The following is a 22,831-nucleotide window of genomic DNA, read 5'->3' on the forward strand; positions in this document are numbered from 1 at the left end:
GTGTCCATGAGAACGTTTTGAATAGATCATTAGTAAAGACATGATTCCTTAATTATTCCCAGCATGAAATCATCTGTTAGGAGGCTACAAACACGTTTGCGTTGTCAGTTCCACTGTCCTTCCTTCTCCTTCCTTTCACAGTCACACACACAAAATCCAATAGAAATGTGTGCTTGAGAGGACTGTAAGGTTTTCATTCTGAAATCTATATGAGCTTTGTGTTCCCAGGATTTAAAAGGTTGACTGTCTTAAATAGGTCTTTTGGGAAGGATGACTACCCAGCTGTCTGAAAGATAGCAACCCAGGATTTGATAAGACACTTTATAGATAAATTTTTCTATTTTTTGCCTGTAAAGTAGAATAATACACTAAATGATCATCTAGCCAACACGGTAGATTAGGCAAAGGGTTTTTCTTATCCTAGCCTGAACAGTTAAAACCAGTCATTCCTTTACGTTCTGTCTGGATTTAATATTTGTAGTTTATAGCGATATAATTTCTTACTAGTACATGATACACTCTAAGGTAGATTTTTTTTGCTTGTAATAACATTGTTCTGCCTGGAATTTCCTGTTCTTGCAAAAACTCATCATCTACAAAATAACATGTATGTGTGTACATGGAAGCAGAAGTCACAGCAATCACATTAAACTTATTTTTCAAATGCTCACAAGTTCTGAAAAAGTGACTCCACAGACTCATACTGAAATAACTGGAGAAATTTTTTTTTTCTTCCTTCCTTCCTTCCTTCCTTCTACTCCATTTCTGGATTTTCATTAACAAAAAAATACCATGAAATGTCTTTAGTTGTTTAAATCTAATGTATGGTTTGTATACTCTGGACTTTCTGCCAGAAAGTGAAGGATCTCTTCGTAGTTTTTGATAGCCGCTTTCTCAATCAAATTACATGTTCTCTATTTAAATTTAGAGAAGATGTGTTCAGCAGTTAAAATGAACCTGAGAACCAGAACTAACCAGAAACTCCATCTTTCACTTGGTTCTTTTAAACATACTTAGTAGCTTGCTCTTAGCCTTCAAAGCAGGTAGCTTCTAAAACTGTTACCTTTTCCTGGAATGTAATTGAACTCTACATTAGATAATTTAAAAGAAAAAAAAAATCATGATGTTGCTGTTCCCATCTTTTTCATTTATGGGAGGTTTTTCTTTAATTTTCCTTGTCTCAGTAGGGAGAGAAAACCCAGCAAGTTCAAGAAATGCATGTTGTAAAGAGACGGAGTGTTTAAGCCTTCAGTGTTTTGTGGGGGCTTGCTTCTTTGTACTGTTAGAATTTCAGGTATGTCTGATATGTTTTTTAGTTTAATAATGCATCCCAACATGAATGGACATTAGAAGTGTATTTCCTGAGAACAAAAGCCCAAGATGAGATGTCACCTGACTGGCATTGGCACCAACCATATCAATCTAGAGAAGAAAAGTCCTTGAATTTTTGAACTTAAAAAAAGTGACCTGTTTGGACATGCTAGTATTGAATCAGTTAAATCTCCTCTTTGTTGCTGCGTTTTAGTACAACACCTTGTTGCAGGTCTCTGATCTTCATTACTTTTCATTGCTAAGGCAAAGTTTGGGATGGGGAAGAGGGATAAGTTGCAGCGAAGTCTTTTGAGGTACAGTTGTACTCTAAATGGCTGTGCATCAAACGTCACGTTTTAGACACAAGAAGTGTTAGGAAACTCGCTCACTGGAATGTTAATAGTGAGTCTGTGAGGGTGTTTTTTCTTCAGGAACAGTCCATATCACTTGCACCATCAGTGATACAGGAGCTCTTTTGTTTTGCTGTGTGTGTTGCACCAGCTCTGTTGCTGATTCTTTGGGCTTGCCTGTGCATGCATAGAGGACTCTACAGAGTCTCATGCACTTTTCCATCTTGTTAGGAAACCTCTCTTGCCTTTGTGAGAATAAGGGTTAGAAATATTGTATACAATTTCCAGCTTCATATATAGAAGTTATCACGCAAAATATATTTTCCTAACATCTTTCTCTATACTTTCTCCAGAGTTAAGTAACACCAAGGACTTGGAGTGTAAATACATATACATCTTCCTGAGCTCATAGATAACCACAGTCATTGCTGCTTGTTAGGGTGGTGGGTATAACCTACATTAGATGGGAAGAATCCAGTCTCTTCTTGCTTGAGGCTACTAAAAAATGTTCAGGTGTCATCTAGCAACTCAGTTTTATTCCTAAATATGATTTTCAAGACCAAGAGCCTTGGTTTCCTCTCTGTAGCAAACTTTATTAGAGGTAGACTTTGTTAAAATAGCCAATTCTATATGTGTTAAATGTAAAAATCCATCTGAGAGTTTGAGAAACTTCCTGCTATGTTGACTTATATCAGACTCTTATTTGTGAAGTGTTCTGGATTGGACAAAAATTGTATTCTGATCAGCTATACTTGAGGTCCTTGGTTTCTGTGATTAAAAGGTGATGATTAGGAGGTAGCTTCATGATGCCTTTGCTCTGCCCCCTAAAACAATGCCAGGAGAATTAGAGGGTATTGAAGACTGCCCTTGGAGCTGGTTGCATCTGATATGCCTGAAAGCATATAGTTTGTACTGCAGTTCAGTTCTGAGAAGCATTAAAGTACAACATACTAGATCTTAGAGTTCTGATTCACATCTAGAATCTAGTGTTTTAAAAATCCTGAAAAGTTAGTACCAAAGAATATGTAGAATTCTCAAAGAATGAATAAAAGAGACCATGGGGGATGAGCCACAACACTTTGCTATAAAAAAAGTCATACTGGACACTTCTGACAACTCTTTTCATGAGACAAGAATGAAGAGGCACTGTGCAAGAATGAGATTATTTCAGATGCAATTCTGAAATCTCTTTTCCTCACTGAAAATTGTCCTGAAGCTAAAAGTTATATAATCTCTCACATTAAGTCCAAGGGCAAATTTTACATTCAAAAGGCTAATATTTGTAGTAAATCTATTTTTTTAAGCTTGGAGGAATGTTGAGAAACCCTAGTGTTTCACAGGACATTGATATAGCAGTAAGCTTTGTCTTCAAGCCCTGCTCATCATTGTTGAGAAAGAAAAACACTAAGTGGTTTACACTGATACTAACAAAAAAAATCCCAAACAACAGAGGCATTTAAATACTGATGCTAAGATGATACCAGTCTTCCTTCCTCGGCACAGGTGTAGTTGTTAGAAAGTGTGCAGGTTGTGTGCATTAAGGATAGTGGCTTCTGGTATATGCTAACCAGTATTTGTTATATCAAAGGTTCTCAACGGAAACAAAATTATCTAGAGTTAGTCTTATGCAAGTTATGTTAGTAACTCATCTTCTTTGATGAAATCTTATGTGGATAAGTACTCAGAATTGGTCACTTCATTTATTTTTTGTTTTTATGGGATCTTTCACCTGACATACCATTTCCTACTAGAGTGTAACTGCAGAAATACGCTATTTCAGAATAAATGGTAGAAGTCTTCAAAAAACCCAAAACCCACAGTTCCCTCTGGATCAAACATGCCACACTTTCTGGGTGCTCCCCTGCGCCCCCCCCCCCCCCTCCATTTCATATCCAGTAGTTACTCTAGTAAAAGCTTTTGTATATCTAGGTAAGCACAGACTTTGCAAAGCATTTGATAATTTCTTTTGCATCATTGCAATTCTGCATTCTCAAATTTTCTGTTATAGTACATTAGCTCCAAATGATACTCTAGCTTTAGCAGTGAGACAGTTTGCATCAAGCTTTATCATATGAATAACATTGCAGTTGTCATACTTAAGATTACACATTCATGTGGGCAGCCAGGCACTGAGAGATGGGGAGATAGCTTGCAAATGATTTCCCTAAAATACAGTGGTACTTTTTTTTCTTTCTTCTATACCTGCTTGGCCTTACATTCTCATGAGAAAGCTAGTCCTGCTCATTGCACGTTGTGTTTGTAGGAAGAGAGAGTCAAAAGAGAAACTGGGGAATGTGCTGAAATGGAGCTGTATAGCAGATCAGGAGAAAGAGATAAATAAGAATCCTGAAAAAAACTGGGTGAAAGGTAGCTAGAAATGAGGAAAGCAAATGGGAGGAAAGTGTGGAGGCTATGTTAGTATGAGAAAACTTAAAACAACAACTGGTGTTAGGACTGAGAAAAGATAGTGGCACTGTGAGCAAGGAGATGAGAATGAGGTAGTGGAAACTAAGAAGTTACTGTCCTGGCATCATGGGGATAAATCCGGGCACACTCAGTTGCTGGAGCAGCCGGAGAAGAGGCTGGGTTTTTATGGCTGAAAGGCACACTCCGATGCAGGCAAACAGTATATCATGTACCAAGAGTGTCTATATATATAATGTGTGTGGAAATGTGTAATATTACCCATATACGTACACAAATTTCACCCCCCACCCCAGGCTCTTAAATTTTATATTCTGTGTTATGACTTGGAGATTCAATGAGTTTAAGTAGAGTTAGGAACACATTCTGTACCGAGTCAGAAGATGATCACGGAGTGCTATTTTACTGAGTGAATGATGTCATCATCCGTGCTGTAACTAGGAGAAAGCTGTCAGTACCTGTTGATTAAAACTCCTTATGTTTTTTTAATAGTCTCTAAGAAGCAATGTGATCTTTTCCCCCTCCCGTTTTGTTGATTTAACAGCTCTAAAACTGAAATATCCAATAGTTGCTCTTCAGATCTAAAGCTAGCTCTGGATTGCTTCAGTTGAGAATATAATCAAGGCACATATGTGCTGCATGCTTCCGCAAAAAGCGGTTGATTAGATTAAGGCATGTAAACATGTAATCAACATTTATTTTCAAAGTACAGTGCCAGAACTTTCCAAGTGACTGATAATCATTTTGTGGTGAAAATACAAACTCATTGAATTTTGCTGCTTGCAGATAAAGGCTTTTTGTTGAAAACAAGGGAAGACATTTTGATTTTTACTGTTGAAAAGGTATGTGTGTATTGCAGGTAGAGTAACTGTCTTGGCAGTTTTATAAGTTGTATTTTATAAAGGAAAGGATTTTTACAGGGTTTGGGTGTTTTTTTTTAATTAAAAATGATTGCTCTGTTAAGTGTCTTAGCTTCAAAGAGCAGCTGTACGCATCAAAAGTACAGCTACATAGGAGAAAATTAAAGCTTTAAAAATAATTTAATCTTATAAAACATTTCACAGGCTAAGTTTAATATTTCTTCAATCCCAGACAGTTTGGATTACTATTTGTAATTATTATCTCAGTGGAAGCATCTGCTATTTCTGGTTCTGCAAGACATTATTTGGATACATTACACAAGTTCTGGCTTGTGTTGAACAATTTAAAGCACAAGGTAATTATGTATCTTTGTTTAAAACGCAGTATTTTCTTAATATTTGACATATTGTCTATATGTTTATTTTGCTCTGATAAAGATATGTAGGTAGGTAGAGCTATTCCAGATATAACTACAGCCACATAAAGAAGTCGTATCACCTCAGTATATTTTTCTGCTGTAGGCAGGGAAAGGACTGCAAGTATCTTGAATATATTGTCTTTGAACACAGAAAATTGTCTTTATCTGGCTTAGACTGTTCACAGAAATTGTGTGTAGACCTTTGCTCACCAAAGTAAGCTGTTAAAGGGAAATTATCATGGCTACTTAAATATGAGCCTGACATGAGAAACTGAAAGTTAGCTATAACATGAATGGAATAGGTGCTTCTACCAAGTCTCCAAGATCTCAGAGAGTAAACTTAAAATTTCCATTCAAAAAAGCTGAAGAGTGTGTTCCTTTGGCTGCTTAAAATTGGGCAAAACAATATCTTTTAGTAAAAAGCAAATGCAGATTTTTGGTGTGTGCTGGCAGATGCCTGTTTTCTACCATATGTGCAATAGCGCTTTTTTTTGCCTTTTTATTTAGCATAAAAATATTTTAAATATTATATTTAAATCTTTTAAACTTCCATCACTTTAAAAAAACATCCTCTAAAGAGAGTCATCATACCTGATAAATTAGTAGCTTAACTGTAGCTATTCTAGCCCTCAAACAAAGAGTAGGATAAATTGATGAAAAGTTATCTCAGGATCTAGTCTACTAGTACTATTATTCTATGTTAGGGAAAATAAAGTCTAAACATTTATACAGTACTTCTACATTTGAACTTCTTTTTATAGCTGACTTCTTTCTCCCTTCTCCAAGATGATCCTATTCAGCTTTATTTTTCTGTGTGTGTTAAGATTTAAGGAAGGAGTAGCTCCTGATAAGTATTTACTGTCCTCGATTGAGAATTTACGTAGCAAGTCTTTTAACAGTCTTCCTTGCTTAACACAAGGCCTAATGATCCTTGAGAACTATTTTTTGTCAAAGCTTGGGGTTCTTCTGGCTGTAAAAATAATCACTACACCTAAGGATTCAAAAAAAAAATCTGAGTATCTTCTTTCAGTTCAAGGAAGAGCTGATTTATGTGTCTCCATGTCCCCGCCCCACCCCCCCCTTCCATGGGAGAAATTTGTCCTGAGATGGAGCGTAGGGTTTCAGATTAAGATAGAACATTTTCCTTTGAAAAGGGAATTTTCATTCTTTTATATCTCAAAATACATAGCACAAATTGATGTATAAACGGTATTCACAGGTAAGTACAAGTCTAATGGGAATCCCCAGAAGTTTGAGTTCAAACTCATTTGAAGTTCCAGGTATGTCGCCATTAGAAAAATTAAGTATTATGATCAAGTTAGAAGTTCTAAAAAAGAAAATAGTTTAATTTCTCTTCTTCTCTAGTCCAGTGGAAAATACATTTAAAATGCCATTTTTACTGGGGAGATGCTGGGTCTTATTTTAAGGTGTTTTGGCTTTTTTTTGTTGTTTTTTTTTTTTTTTTTTGTATGGGGGGGTGAAGGGTGTTGTGGTTTTGTTTTTGTTTTGTTTGTTTGTTTTGTTTTGTTTTTTGTTTTTTGTTTTTTTTTTAGCTGTTCCCTTACTAGTGTGGTATCATGTAGTCTGTGTCCTTGGAGGTTTTCAAAATAAAACTGGATAAACCCATGAGCAACCTGGCCTGACCCAGTAGCTTTGAGCAGGAGGTTGAACAAGAGACTTCTGAGGCTCCTCCCAACCCAACTTACCCTGTGATCTTAAAATTCTGAATTCCTGTGTTTTGCCAAAAGGGAAACAAAGGAACAAAAAAATCTTAGTGATTTAATTTTTAGTTACCTTCAGCTGTACACCAGCGTGTATGACAAAGAACTCGCCTTCAAAAGACTATATAAAAAAATTGTTTTGGGTATTGGGGTTTTTTTTTGCTCTTTTAGTTTGTTTTTCTTCCAGCATTTAACATGCTTGAGAAAATGCACACATGGCATTTGGATTGGAAAAATTTCTTAATGTTGAGTGGATTTTTTTCCAAGGATGATAAATGTTTGGTCATTCCATAGTGACTAATAGATTGTTTGACTTAATCATTACTGGAGTTCAAGTACTTGCTTAGAGTCCTCCTACAAGCAATGAAAATTTACTGTAAATGAGATGGAAGATATGATAGCATGCTGTCAACATCTTGAAAGCTCCTGATTATTTAGTAACAGGTAGAGAGATATATCTATATATAGATATGCAATTGTCATGTATGTGTATAGAATTTCAGTCAGGCTCTAGAAAGCCCTTATAATGATACCCAGTGGCACAGTTTATGGGTTTAATATTTATTGTTTGCTGCTTTCTTCTTAGTTTCAAAATTATACAGTCCTGAAATGGATTGTGCAGGTAGTGTTGCAAAGCTCTAAAGCACATGCACAATAAAAATAGATTGAGAATGTTTGCTTTAACAGGAAAAAAAAGTGTAGGTAGCTGCTTTACGCCTTAGACAAACCTAGGCAGTTTCAGTATATCTGCTTTGTCATTACTCTTCTTGAAGGTGCATTTCTCTAGATCATGTTTCTAAGTTCTTCAAAGGAGACCAGGTGTAGACCTGGTCTGTTTGCAAATATCAGCCTTTATGTCTAGATGAAATGGGTATTAGAGATTTTTTTTTTTTTTTTTTTTTTTTCCCAAGCAGAAGCTGGTCTACATAGTGTACTTCATTGTTCATGCCCACACCTATCCCAGGTCTTGAGTAACCTTTATGTCTAAAGCCAAATTAATTAATTAGTTTTCAAGTTTAAGCATATTAAGCATATTAACAGCAGACCACACAATATTAGATATAATTTTGAGACTGCAATTATCTTAAAAAAAAAAAAATCTGAAGTTGTTTTGTCTTGAAACAAGCTACTTTTCAAACACTTACAGTCCAAGCCAGATTTGTTCTACTAATTTGTTCAGATTTGTTTCTACTACAGATGAGTTTAGAAAGGAATAACAACACATTTCAAAATCTATAGACATAATTTCCCCTTTTGAATTTTAATTAATCAGTAGCAGGGAGAAGTTGCACATGGAAAATACTACCTGGACAGCTGTCAAGCATACTTGTATATAGCATAGTTAAAAGATCTAAAAATTGTTGGCAACATGTTTCTGTTTTCTAAAGGTTGCCTAGGTCTGCAGCTTGATAAGGTGCAGTGTGTTACCTCTTGCGGTTTGTGCCTGGTCAAGAATCCTGCCTTTTCTTTGTGTCTGCCTTCTGCTCTTTCTTATCCATTCATAATTTATAGGCAGAAATAATGTTTTTAAGTAGACCAACTGATACAGCTGGAAAAAAGGGTTGGGTTCCATTTTTTTTTTGTTGTTTGTTTTGGTTTTTTGTTTTGCTTTTCTAAATAGCCCCGCCAACCTGTCTTAAGGACACAGAAACTTGCTTATTTTAGGTCAGTTGATATAGTTGGACAATAAGATGACTTTTTTGTACAGATCTTACTTTATGCTCCTAAATCCTACAGCAGCAATAACTATTCCTTCCCTAGCAGGAACTCCACCTACTTAAAATTAATTTATAAGGGTTTTTTTCTTTGACAATACATATATTCTCAAAGTAATTATTCTCTTGGCTAGTTTGCTGAACCTAGTGATTAGGAATATCAGTAACGTTGACGAATATAGGTACCTGTGGATCACTGTTTTCCTTTTGGAAGTCCCTGTTCTACAGAGACTTACAAATAAGCATATGGTATTAAGACTAGGAATGTAAAAAGCTAAATTCACTCATTTATTTTATTACATGAAATTGATTTATGCTCTGCAGTTGTATTCTGGAGATCTTTGGGCAAAGGTAGGTTTTCTTTCACACTATTCCCAGTTTACCAGGAATATCCTTTGCTTCCAAAGAAATGGAGGGGAAAAAAAAAAAAAAAAGATCATTCCAGTCACCTGCATAAACATGTTAGATCGGTCGTTTCTGTAGTATGTATTGCAGTTGCTGACAATTTCAAACAGGACTTTTCTAAAAATCAAGAATTTTAATATGAGTATTAAAATTTAGAATTTCTGTGTTCACATTATAAAACGAATGCTGGAGGCTTTAAATAGCAGGTGCAATCCTGCCAGCCATTTATGTAGATGTAACTACTGCTTCCTGTCTGAAAAAAAACATCCTGCTTGCTCAGAGGCTTCTTCACATGCTGCGTGCTTCTGTCCCGCTTTGCCATTTTCTTTTCCCTGCGTCACGGAATTCTTCAAGGAATATACAGTCTTTCTCTCTAAGAACACTTAATATGTGTGTTTCAGTCCACAATTTCACCAGGAGGATGTCTGCTCCTAGTAAGTCTGGATGCAAATACTGGCAATTAAGTCTGTGTTTTGAACAATGGTTGAAGTTGCATTAGTTTCTGCAGAACTCTGTCCTATCTGGTATCATCGCTGCAACATACATAGTAAGCCATAGCACTTTACTGAAATTCAAAGCAGATTCTAAATAATGGTGATTTATTCCACAGAAATTATTTACTAGAAATACCAGAAGTTATTTTTAACCCATTGCACTATATTTTGTTGACGAAATTATTAAATTTTGTCCAACAGAGAGTTGGTATTTGAGTATTTATAAACACTTCTTTGCAGATGTCAAAATACAATTAAAGGAATAGGCATGAGACAAGTTTTCCTGAAAAATACTTAGAAGCAGCAATTATCACAAGTATCGAAAAAACATAGTTTACTAGTGGTATTTGAAAGTTAACAATTTGAGGAATTTTAGAATTTAATTTGACTTTTAATTTGAAGTGCCATATTAAAAATCTTAGAAATTAATGTTGCGTTTACTAGACATGAAAAGTATCAGAATATTTTTCCAGACGTGTCTACTCTTTGCTATCCTTGCACAGAAAGGACTCGAGCTCGGGAGTGAGAAGTGAATTAATTTTTAAGTTTATTATAGTCTGTGGCTATTTGGTGCCAGTTACTGTGAATTGGACATCTGCATGGTAGCAACCGGTAACCCTGCCGATTCAGGTAACATGTTCTGACAAGATGTTGTGTGGTAACTCTAGTTCAAATCAGTCCGAATAAATTATGTTGTAGTGAAAGGTGGTAAATTGCACTAATGTAGAAAATCTGTCCCTCACAATAAAAAGGTTCTCTTCATTCACACAGTAGCAGAAAAGACTTCATAAAAATGTATGATAGATAAATCAGGCTTTTATTTAAAAACTACTAAAACTTTTGTAAAAGTGTACTTGTTTGTACATGGTAGTGGGAACAGCGGGTTTTGCTGCTTATTGTGCCACAGAATGTATCTGTCATGCATACTGCATCTCACTGTAGATGTGATGTAAAAGAACTTAAAACCCCTAGTGTTTTCTTTTCTGTGAAAGACGCATTGATACAAAGGCCCAGCCAGCCTCACTGATGTGCCGCCTTGAGGAGATTAGCATACTGCTGATGGAGTACAAATGATTAATGCTCAGTCTCCAATAGATGAAGAATCTGTTACTCTTAAAGCCAGGTGTTTCTCAGCCCGCTGTACCTTTTTCTCCAATGTAGTGCTTGTGTCGCAGTTGATCACATTCATGACTCATTGACGTCTGTAAAACTGCATCTTCTAGGAGCAGATAATTCACAAGGGAGTATGTATTCCAAAAATAGAGACTAGTCTAATGAAGGTGTATTCTGTGTACTAAAGCAATAACTGTATTTTAACTTGCACTGAAAATAAACTGTTGACATGGGATTGTACCTGTTAAAGCTTCCTTTTTTTTTTTGTTAACTTTTTAAGGTTAAAAAATGCACTTTGCTCTCCAATACAGGACTACTGTATTAGCAGAAATATTAAAAAGCAAAATGTAACTTTGGCAGAACTGTTATCTTGCATCATTTTGCCAACAAATACGTTTTTGTTTTTTTTTTCCCGTTTCCTCAGTGGGTTACTTCAGTAGCAATGGCATTCTCTTACGTTGCCTTTTCTGAAACAGAAGCAATGCCATCTTCTTCTTTGGAAGTAATTTTTTTTTTTTAGTCTCTGTTAGTATTTGAATGAGACTATGTATGGAGATTTATCTGTGCAAGTGAAGAGGAGAGTTTACTACCTCCCCACACAGTCACTGACTCAATTTATTGTTAATTTTATTCTACAGAAGATTTCCAAAGTCCAACTTCCTAGAAGAGAAATACTGCAGTTTTCCATTCCTCAGCTTAGCTATTTCTACACAGCACAGACAGCATTGTAAAAGGTGTTTTATTTGAAGAGCACAGATCAGTTCCACTCAAGGGTCATGACAGCAGCCTGTTACTGGTGATGACTTATCCTTCACTATATGCCTAACCTTCTTACTTTGTTCTTCCTGTTATTTTGCAAATGTAAGCCGTTTTCCCAAAAGCACTGCTTTTTAGCTTCTGTCTCTTATCTCTGTAGTTTCATATTTGGACCTACTTAATTTTTATGTGGACTGGTTTGTACCTTTCTGAGACTGGAAAGATATATTTCTTTTTGTGTGTGTGTAAGATTAAAAACTTCACAAGCTGCTACAGAAAGAACGCAGTGAGAGAAATCGAAAGATTCCTTTGGAAAGAGCTTCTTTCTGAATCACATCTGCCCAGTAAACACTTGTTCTCTTTTGCCTTTTATTTTCAATTCATTATCTAGTTGGCATTTTTTATTTTTGTGATTTCAGCCCACATTTTTTACACAGCTGCAGATAATTTGCATGATAGAAGTCTAGCAGGTATCTTTTGTGGTTGTGTTTTCATATAACAAATGCTCTAAAACCCAGGGAAAAAGAAGTCCCATAGATAATTTGTTTATATTTTCAAATTTTATTTCCAGATTAGTAATAATTAAAATCTCTAGCATTAATATTACTGCTTTCGTGCTAGTCTTGTAACAAAGACTGCGTTAAAATACTGCAGGAAAGATCATTGTGTCAGAAAAATTTACGAGTTTCTTTTTCTCAGCATTGCTGAGGAGATGGTCTGAATTGTTCTTTATCTGCTGTGCATGCACCTACAAATAGATGGACATGCTCTGTCTTAGGTTATTTTGTCTATGTCATTTGGCTTTATGTATTTTCCAGAATTTTATATCACTTTTTAAAAACTTTATCGTAGAGTTCAAAAAGTATTTCAGACTAACTTTTTTTCCCCCCCTGGGAATGTAAGGTTTTTGACTAACAGAGTTTCTGACTATCTTCTAATTGTTAAATTGGAAAATTTTCATTTTGAAATATTAGACAGTGTTTCTGATGCTAAGATGGCGGGGTACGAAGTAACATCCTGGAGTTATTTGCTCAAGGTGTAGGTGTAGCGTTTGAACTGAATCTAGGGAGAAAATTTTTCTCTTCTAATCAACATTTTTTTTTCATTAAAGTTCCGCTTAATTCATGAGAACATACACTGCAAATATAATTGCAGTATGTAACATGCCACTGAGTGCATGTACCTGTAGATTCAAATACGAATTCAGTCAGACTGCATCAGAGGAAAACACCACACTTAAATGCCAGTACAATAGTCATATCTTACCTGAACTTTTTATTCCTTTGAAGTCAGAAGTGAAAAAAATCTAACTGGTAGTTATTTCAAGAAGCACAAGGCTCAAGGAAGTATTTAGTCTATCCATTATACAGTGTGGTGGGGTCTGTTTAATTCTTGCATCTTCTACTCTGATCTTGAAAGAACAGACCCTTAATACGTTGTCATGGGAAACCTGTTTCACACTTTTTTACATGAAGAAGAAATAGTATTTTTTTTTTCCTGCACTTCAAATTAAGTACCATTTGTTCTGTTCACATCTACTTGTGGCATTAGTAATCGGATCTAAGAACAGCGTTTTCCACAAATTGTTACCAGCACTTTTTGTTTGGAACCCCGCTTAAACTGGTGATGGATCCCTTTGCCTTTCTTCTTCTCATAACCATGTATGTTGTCTTTTACATGTTCTCCATATTTTTTCCCCTGGTTTTGAAATATCCGAGTTAAGTACTCTTTGGATTGTTTTATACCATTTCTTCCTGTTGACATCTCTCCCTTTCTTTGTTAGGTTTTATCGCACAAAATCCCTGGTAAGTTTTCAACACCATCTTTTTCCCTGTCTCTGTTCGATCACATGTGAAGAGCTTTACTGTTTGATCCATTCATGTGCTTGTGGAATTTAAAATGATACATGTTATTTTAGAGAGTTTCATAGATATTTGTACAGCCACACTCTACCAAACAGTTGCTTAATAGGGGACCTACTTCTAGAATTTAAACAAAAAATAAAAGCATTTGGATTCCTCTACTTAAATAGGGACTTCAGTATTATCTTTAAGTCTGAAAGAGGAAAAGATTTTCTTGAACTTCAAAAGTAATAGGTGGCAGGTTCACAGATGTGGTGGTGGTGATACAGGAAAGCACAGGAAAATAAGAGGAAATAAGAGCACTGATGGTGCAGAAATTTGAAGTAAGACTGTGATAAAACATTCCTTGTTTCTCTCTCTCACCTGAGCTCATCTTTTCTTTGCTGCTTGATTTAAATTTTAATGGATGGTATTATCTCTTATTAAGTTTCTGTACCACTATTCAAATCATTGTTTTGCTTCTGCATTTTAATTATATTTTTGCATGGATTTTTTTTTTTTTTTAATCTCTGCTTTGTTTCTTCTCATTAGCCCCAAGATCACCACTAGATTAGACATGTTCGTAAGTCACTGTATGATATTACATGCTGGGGTTTTTTTTTCCTGTTTTAGTTCATGGTACTCTGCTCATTGGGTGTGTTTCTGTCTTCATAATTTACAGTCCTTTCGTATTTCACTTGCATGAAAATTGGTCCTTTGTGCTTGAGATGACAATTTCTTTCCTGTGTGTTCAGCTTCACCTCTGCATAGAAGGAGTAGTGCTTTGTAGCCTAGGCCAGTATTACGTGCTCTGCTTTCTGCCAGCAGTTTTCTTCAGTAGACCTGCTGCTTCCTAGTTTGCTCAATCTTGGTGGTATTGTAAAATGCAAAGAGCAAGTCAAATGGCCTCTATCTGCATATCCCTTCTTGGACCTCTTATACTTGCTACTTGTCTGGATTATTGACTGACAGAAATAAATCTTTTCCTAGAGTCTGTACAAAGTTTGATAATTCCTTTGTTCTCCCCCCACCCCACCCCTGGGCCGGCTGCTGTTCACTTATTGAGAGCCAGTGCTCATGCAGTATTTGCCCTAGAACCAAAGAAAATAGTTTTCCTACTCTCTGTGTACCTAAACTCATTACTTGCTTGAAATGATGATGGACTCATACTTATGGATGTTCTGTATTGGTAAACTATCAAAAGTAGCTTACGTGGCACTTTTGGTTGGCAAGAAAGAAAAGTTTTTCTGCAGACTTGCTGTCCCTTAACATGGGAAGCTGGTGTTCTTCTGTGACTGACCAGATGAACATGGCTGTCTTTGAAGTAATTTACTTTTCTGGTGGAGATGAGAGTTTATAGTACTTCTTCTCTCAATGGGATGTAAAAAAGTAGGATCCTGCCCTGTAGTCTTAACCATAAAAGCACACCGAAACCTATTCTTCCAATGAAGGAAGATTAAGCTGACAAAGATCTTGGTAGTCCTTCTGTGTTGGATGTTTTTATTAAAAGAGTCTGGGTTCACTTGGGAGTTAAGGGTATATCCAGTCATATAAAAATAAAAGACTTCTTATAACTTCTTTTGCTGGGATCCACAAAATTTTTTCTTAGGTTTTAGCAGCTTGCTGAGACTGGTGACTGCTTGTGCAGCCAGACAGTTGTTTGAATTAACCTCTAAACTTGATATTTGGACTATGCTTTTCTCTTCCAACAGCCGTAATTGCCAGCAGAATTTTAATGAACATCCAGCAGGATGTTAAATAAGTACTGAAAGTGACTAATGATGCCCTTGGCTTTTCTGGAAGTATTTGTTCTCTTCCTTGAGTTGGGAGCTATGCATTCTGAGTTTACTGCTTACAACCTTGACTGAAATTACGATCAGAGCACAGAGCTTGAGGCAAGCTGATACTAAGTTCTTCAGTGTGTCCCCTGATTTCCTTCCGTTTCCCTCCTTTCACTAATTTGCCATGCTGAATTTTAGGATGCACCAAAGTTTCTTTATTAGCTTCAAGTTAATTTAATAATATGTCTAAATCGGTGCTGTGGTTTTGACATTCCTTCTTTCCATTACTTATTGTAGTATTCAGTACAAACAGCAAACTTTGTCTGGCTTTGCTTAGTGGTGGTTCACACAAGTGTAACAGGCAAAAGCTTAACAGAAGTCTGCAGGTGGAAAGGCTGGGAATTTTGTCACCTGGATGCAGCAAGTGAACACACTAGTCAACATTTTCAAAAATTACTGAATAAAACTAGTTTCTTTAGTATGTGTTTAAAAATCCTCACTGAAGCTACTCTAGGATCAGTGCATCTTAAAATGACATCACTTGCTAGAAGCTTAGCTTCAGGCACCAGTTCTTAACACATGCTCCACCTTGTTCTTGATTCATAAAATATAAGCCTATGTTTTGACTGAGCAGTAGTTAGTTACTTTTGAGATACTGTCCTTGTGAGGCTTCAAATTATTTTATGTTCTAATCGGATTCATGGTTTGTTGGGTTTTTTTTTTTTTTAGAAAAAGTTGATTATACAGCCTATGAGCAGACTCCAAAACACTTGTTTAGTTCATGTTTGGAGGACTTGACTGGGAACATTTTAACATGAAGGCTCACACTTTTTAGGCATATTTTTTGTTTTGTTTTTAGAAAATAACATGCTGCCCACCAAACTGATTTTGTAGCCAGATATAAAGCCACAAATTATAGGAACTGCAGACTAATGATTGACAAAGAATTTAATTACTCATCTTTCAAGTTCATGCTTTTTCATCTGTTGAAGGGCTGCCGGTTATTCTGTTCCTGGACACAGCTACACTCTCCCCCTTTCTATATGGCATTATGTAGTAATTGCCATGCCACACTGGACTAGAGATCAGTCTTGTTTGATGGCTTAAGACAGTAAACACTCATCAGAGGCAGTGCAAGCTCTTTCAGATTTAGTGACTAGTACCAGATACTTTAAAGGAAGGTGCCAAAAAACAAGCTATAGAAAATTGTGGGACAATTTCTCTCTGAGAGAGTGGTATTTTTGGCTCCTGTCAGCTGTTTGTGTTATGAAACATGAGAATTTTTCTGACAATTGCTGTTCATTTTAAATGTTTCTTGTACAACACTTATTTTTAATACCATTAAATGTAAATACCATTGTAAATAAATATTTTTCTGTCAATGAAAAGCAAGTGTGTTGCTGCTTTCAAAGTAGGCTGGCTAATTTTTGAACAGAGAAGAACATCTAGTCCCAGCTACTTTACAGATAATGTAACCAACAGAAAAAAAGGATGTTGTTCTACCTTTTGCAATTTAAAAAAGCCCTCTTAATTCTCTGATGAATACCTGCAAAGGTATAAGTAATATGCCAAGAGAATTTTGATAGATAACTCTGCCTAAGTGCAAAGTAGAATCCAGTCTGCTTCTCATAAATAATTTACCTCTAATTGTGATGAAAACCTGCCTTTGTCCTTGAATTCACCTGCTATTACTGCTAAGCACTAGCATATATATATTGAATAAGGTGTTGGACACTTTTAATGTGGTCTGTCTTCTCCTTTACACTTTCTGCCCTATTTCTCTCATCATTTCTCTTGAGCTAGCTCTGAGCTTTCTGATGGCTTTCTGTTTAAGATTAATGATGACTTCTTAATAGAAATAATGTCTACTGTATTGCACTAAGCATTATGCTGCATTTTAAAGCATCGTCACATAGGTGAACTCTGTGACAGAGATGCACTTAATGTTACATGCAGGGGTTTTTTTATTAAGTGCATAAAAGTGGTGGTAAGTTAGAAAATCTGGACACCAATTAAGCAAAATTAGTGAAAATTTTGTAATATTTTTACATTATCCTAAAACAACTCTGTTGATAATTATCTGATTGATCTAGATATGACTTAACCATGTTTTATGATTAGAAATTGTGAAACATGCAGATATAAATGATTTTCATATAGTTCTCACTTCTAAGAGAATATTAAACAGCTCTTTGCATGTTACAGATGCTGGTCCCACTACTGTGCAGTTGCACAACCTGCTGTCAAACTTGTTCTGTCTCTTTGTGTTTTACAACATATACTGGAAGTCATGTGATTTGGTGTAGGTAGTGATATTGCTCAAAAATAAGTTCAGGAGTTAGGAAAAAACAAATATGTCTAAAAGGAAAGGAAGGTGTATCTATAGTATTTGTAGAGTATTTGCAGACTCTGGCATGAACACACCTAATGATTTAAAAAAAAACAACCAAATAAAAAACAACATAACTGACACCACAAATGTAAAGCAGTAGACATTTTCAGTTGTGTAATTTTTGTTTCTGTTCAAAGCAATGCATTTCAGCTTTGGAAGTTTCTCAGCATTCTGTCTACTATTCAGTGAAGAATTTAAACATTCACTTGAACATGTGAGTAGTCCCATTAGTTAAAAACTGAACCCTGTATGACCCAGTTCCCACATACATTGGGACCCAGCTGGATTTGTTTCCCAGTTTCCACAGATGTAGAGAATGCAGATTGTTACGTGCTATTACTGGTGATTACATGTAATACAACAATATTTTTTTATTAGTTTTTGCAGTGCATTTGCTGTTATGCAAACTGTGTAAGCACACGACTAGCATTAAGTTCAAACTTTTTTTTTGCTAGTGTTTTAGGATTTTGTGGGATTCAAACTATTTACTGAGTGGTGTAAGTCTGTTTGGGACTAGCACATACAAATTCTAAACTCATGGAAACTCATTTTGAGGGCTGATTACCTCTTCTGAGTAATCTCCGGAAAACTCATTTGTTTGCCCACACCTGTTTCATTAGTGTTTACTGATTTGTTTATTTTTTTAGCCTTCTGATTTCACAGATGTTAAAAACATCTGTCCTGTTGTAAGAGCTTTTGTTTGGGAAGAAAACTTAGTATGATTATAGGACTGTTTAAAGAAAGAAAAAAAAAAAAGGAGGATTTGTAAATAAGGCTTGATTATGTCCCATTCTGCTGCTGGTTTAGAGGAACACTGATGATCTAGGAGACTTTCCCTGGAGGTAGACTAAAACTCTAGCAGTCTCTCTAGATACCACGTTTAATAAACTAGCAGAGAGCTAGAGAAAGACTGTCCTCAATTAAAGGAAAGTAAAACTTGAGCTTATGGGACAGAGGTCTGAATGTATGGTGGGAGGCATTGTTCTTAATGCACTAAAGACTGAAAGGAGCTTTTCCCATGACTTCCTATTCAGCAACCTCCCACATTATGCTAAAGAGAAGCAGCGTACTGTGTATCTGTAGATGGAAGGTTTCTGTGGTATTCATTCTTGGAGTGGAGAATAGGAAGTGAAAGTGCTCATAGGAGAGCTTTGAAGAGGAGCGTAGTTCATATAATGTGATAGGGCAAAGAGCACTAAATTACTGGAATTGTTAACCTGATCGGTGTTTTCAAAACAGTATCTAGGTTCTTGTAGATACGAGAGGAATTCAGTTCCTAGGTGAGCTTTACATAGAAGCAGGGAATTGCTAGGGGAATGGTTAACTGTCAGATAACATTTTAAAAGCCTTCCATAAAAATGGAACAGACAGAATAATCCAATTTTCCTAGGAGGCTGGAAGCAACTAACAAAGTCTAGGGGATTTATGTAGAAAACTTAGAACATCTTTCTGCAAACATGGTTGTTTTCCATTATCTTTGACTTGCAGGTCCTTTTTTTCCTTTTTTTTTTTTGGGGGGGGGGAGGGTGGAGAACCTTAGCTTGAATGGTAGTAAGACCTGATGCCTCTCTTCAGATCTCTTGGAAATAGTCCCCTACAAAGGGCGTGTGCTTCTGAAAAGGGTTCTGTTATTTTGGGGATATAGATTACAGGAAGGTGAATGTTACTGTGTGGTGATGAAAAGGCTTCAAGTCTGACAAATTCAAGTGGAGGATACACAGCTCTGTTTACTCCCCATTTAAAGCATAAGAAAACCATGTGTCTTTAAAAAAAAATCCTAGTAAATAGAATTCTCTCTAAATGAGAAACAGTATTGTTGCAGTTAAAGGATCATAATAATTCTTTAAAATATATAGTTACAAATATCCATTTTTCTTTGGAGCATGGATGTTAAAAAAAAGTACAAGAAGATGCCTTAAGAGTGTCATCTCAGTATGCATATATGCATTGAAATAATTACTGAGAAGGAAATAGAAATCCTACAATATGATCTAGAAAATCCTATTTCCAGTTTATGTACTTTTAGAATGGGGCTCATTCCTAGGGGAGAGGATATAATAGAAAAAAAATGTAGCTACATCAATAAACCTGATATAGCTGTAATTGATAGTTTATTTAGAGTTGCATTATAAAAAAATTGTAGATACGTCACAGACTGTAATAAAAAGACAGTGATCCAAAACAACTTTTTTACACCATAGATTACATTCACTAAATCTTACATGCAGAAATTAGAGAGGGGGAAAAAAATATCAGCTCCTTAATTTATGTGTTTCCTTTTCCAGACTTGTGACATGCTGGGTTTGATCAAACACTATTACACATAATCTTATTATAGCTTGTTATGCCTTTCACCAGCCAGTATTTCTGTTTAGTGTCTTTTAAAGAATAACCCTTCAAATAAGTTGGCTAAAAGTATTAACAATCAGTGTTTTAATTAATGGGGGTTGTGACTGCAATCACTCAGATCAAAAATTTATTATGCATATAAAAACTATAATTAGAGAAATACTTCTGTATCTGAACTTTTTAAAAGAATCTACATATGTTTGATTTTATTTTTTCATGCAGATTTTTTAAAAAGTTAGAAAAAGTTGTAGGAAGTAAAACTGACAAGTGTTAGTATATTGTTTTATGCTCAGACGTTAACTCATGGTTTTAAACAAGTTCAGTTTATCAAAAATCTTCACCTCGAGTGTTTAATTTCTGTTTGTTTATAGGCCTTCCATTCCATGACTTCCAAACAATTCACACAATTTATCCATAAAACGTCCCTACAAGACAGGGAAATGATATAATATCTGTGCCTTTTACAGAGAGGCTCGGGGGGCAGAAAGGGTGCAAGTGTTGTTCAGAGAGGGATTTCCATTCTGGATCTCCTAGGTCAGACACGCACATGTGTGACTGTTGAATTTACTGAGCAAAAGCTGTTTAGAGTCGACAAATAAGGAATGTAGACTATGGAGACTTGCATGAATTAGCGTTTTCTGAGCATGGTGCTTGGTGCCAGGGGTGCTGTACCAGAGGAGAATCCGATTCCTGGGTCTTAGCCTACAACTAAGAACTGAAAACAACTATGAAGTAAAATCTACCAGGCTTCTTTTTATATGGAATTCTATTTTAAATGTATTTTCTGCATCATCTGTATCATTACAATAGTAGTATGTACATCCACTAGCAGAAAGAAGGAAAGGCAATATACAGTGTCAGTTGTTCCAATTTAAAAAGAAAAAAAAGAGATAAATAGAAAAAGGACTGATTAGATGATGCTGTTCAGTCATCTTGGTTATCTTACGTAATTCTTCTGAGTTGGTTCATCCCTTGAGAATAGTTTATTTAAAGCGTATTTGTTGTAGGAAATAATTTATTTTCTCTCAAGAAAGCTTCATTGCATTAGGAACCTATAATTAAGTATATATGATGATCCCATTTAATGCAGAACTTTGTCTAAGAGATGCCTCTCGAGGACAGGATAGATCATTTTTATTAGATTACAAAGGAGGGTCCCTATTTTCCCCTACTATTGCCGTAGTCCAGAGCACGCTGCTTGAAAGATTGCTCTCTGCAGGAAATGCCAGTTATCTATTGTGGTTATGGGTTTAAATATGGTAAGTTTCTTCTGATCCTTGCGGTCAATTTTAATGTGCTGATGATGGTCAGAAGCCTGCTGATAAGTACCTCATGATGTATCTGCTCTTGTTACAAGTTCTGAGTGTCCTGGCATATTTTACTACCTTTCAGCTTTCTGTTCTGCGGCTAGCTGGTTGTGACTGTCAGACCTGGCTTCTGAGAAGCCCATCAGTCCGGTGCTGTCCCGTGACTGTTGCTCCCTTTGGAAGACTTTTAGAGGATGGATGCTTCAGTTGCTCTATTTAAGAACGTGGCTCTGAACTTGAACTGGATTCTCCACTCTGAGCCTTTTTTCCCTCAGGGTACATATTTGGGGTGCTTTAATTCAGGTTAGGTCTTGAAAGAAAAGCCTAAATCGAGCCTTGCACAGGATGAGCTGTCATCCAGAGATGGCCTTTCACCAGCATAACTCATTTTCCGGATGTAATCTTACTGGCCAAACAGAGTAGCCCTTTGTCTCTCAGCGCTCTTCCATTACTAATTGTCTTTATTTCAGGAGCTGCAAGGGCAATGTAATTCCAGTCCATGTGGGTAGGGGTTTTTTATGGTTTGGCTGGCCTTTGTTTTTTTCATATTTATGATAATACTCGAATATTCTAGTCTAAACACATTTTCAGACTGTTCAACCAGTTATTAACTGTAATGGAAAGTTTCTCTGTAAAGGACCCGCTGTTCCCCTTGAATTAAAATCCCCTTGTCTTTCCCTGGGGGCTGCAGGATAGCAAGTACGTACAGAATATCATCAGCTGAAAACTGCAAGCATGAATTGCCTTCCGTTACGGAGGGAGGGCCCTTTCTGTCTTACTAATGGCAGAATCATTACTCCTAAATAAACACTCAGAAACAAGCTTTGCTCAGTATTCAGCTTCATGTGTTACTTGAGAGAGAGAGATTTAGAGCAAACCAGACAGACAGTGCCTTTCATTTCTCTCTTCATCAGAAGAGCCAGAGTGAAGGGAAATAATATATCTCCAAGTGCCCATCTGTTGGTAGGACAGACCACCAGAGTTGTCTCTTGTGTGCACATTTAGTCTTTGCAGCTTGAGGATCCTGCTCGTCCCCGAGACCTCGCATATTCCAAGGGCAATTCTGCCTGCTGTGGCTGGGGGAGGAGACTTGGGTTCCTTCATCCTTATTGTCAATCATTGCTTGAAGTTGTTCCCCGTATACTTACTAAAGCTGTATTCATCTCTTCTTCGGTCAAGAATCTCTTCCCTGTCTGTCCTTTCCTCTCGAGAGGAGGAAAGTTGCACTTATTTGATGGAGAGAGTGCTCTATGTGTTAACATTTTACTTTTATTTTAACATAGAATTATATTGCTTATTCTAATTAGTATCAGTTGAAATCTTCCTGAGGCCACAGAAAAAAACTAATTTTTAATATAAAATCGAAGCCTATGTTAAGACAACTTGTGCTGCTTGAAGTTACATGTTTTACCATGTAGCAAACCAGTACTTGTGGGAACTGTCTGACTTTGATAGGAACCCTTCGTCTTTCATGGAACATGCTACCATTCTTCCATGCCATTTTATAACTTCAGTACTTTTATGTTGCAAACAGCCCTTCCTTTCTTGTGTTGCTTTTTTCTTCAGTTACTGCATGCTGCCTCATTTTCTGGC

The 22,831-nt window shown here is 36.2% G+C and overlaps 1 protein-coding gene across 11 annotated transcripts in view; it reads left to right on the top strand.

Moving 5' to 3' along the window:
* WDR33 (WD repeat domain 33) overlaps positions 1-22,831 on the top strand; it is a 72,043-nt gene that overhangs the window by 28,469 nt on the left and 20,743 nt on the right. Inside the window, exons 8-9 of one of the 11 annotated variants that reach the window (XM_042798029.1) lie at positions 13,352-13,373; positions 13,962-16,793. The exons of 7 other annotated variants lie outside the window; for them this stretch is intronic. In XM_042798029.1, the coding sequence (XP_042653963.1) occupies positions 13,352-13,373; positions 13,962-14,115 (176 nt within the window). In that variant the 3' untranslated portion in view covers positions 14,116-16,793. 3 more of the 11 variants (XM_042798038.1, XM_042798042.1, XM_042798052.1) reach the window with 3 other exon arrangements.

The sequence above is a fragment of the Tyto alba genome, unplaced genomic scaffold (assembly GCF_018691265.1).
Source record: "Tyto alba isolate M040663 unplaced genomic scaffold, T.alba_DEE_v4.0 Super-Scaffold_10, whole genome shotgun sequence".
Classification (NCBI taxonomy): Eukaryota; Metazoa; Chordata; class Aves; order Strigiformes; family Tytonidae; genus Tyto; species Tyto alba.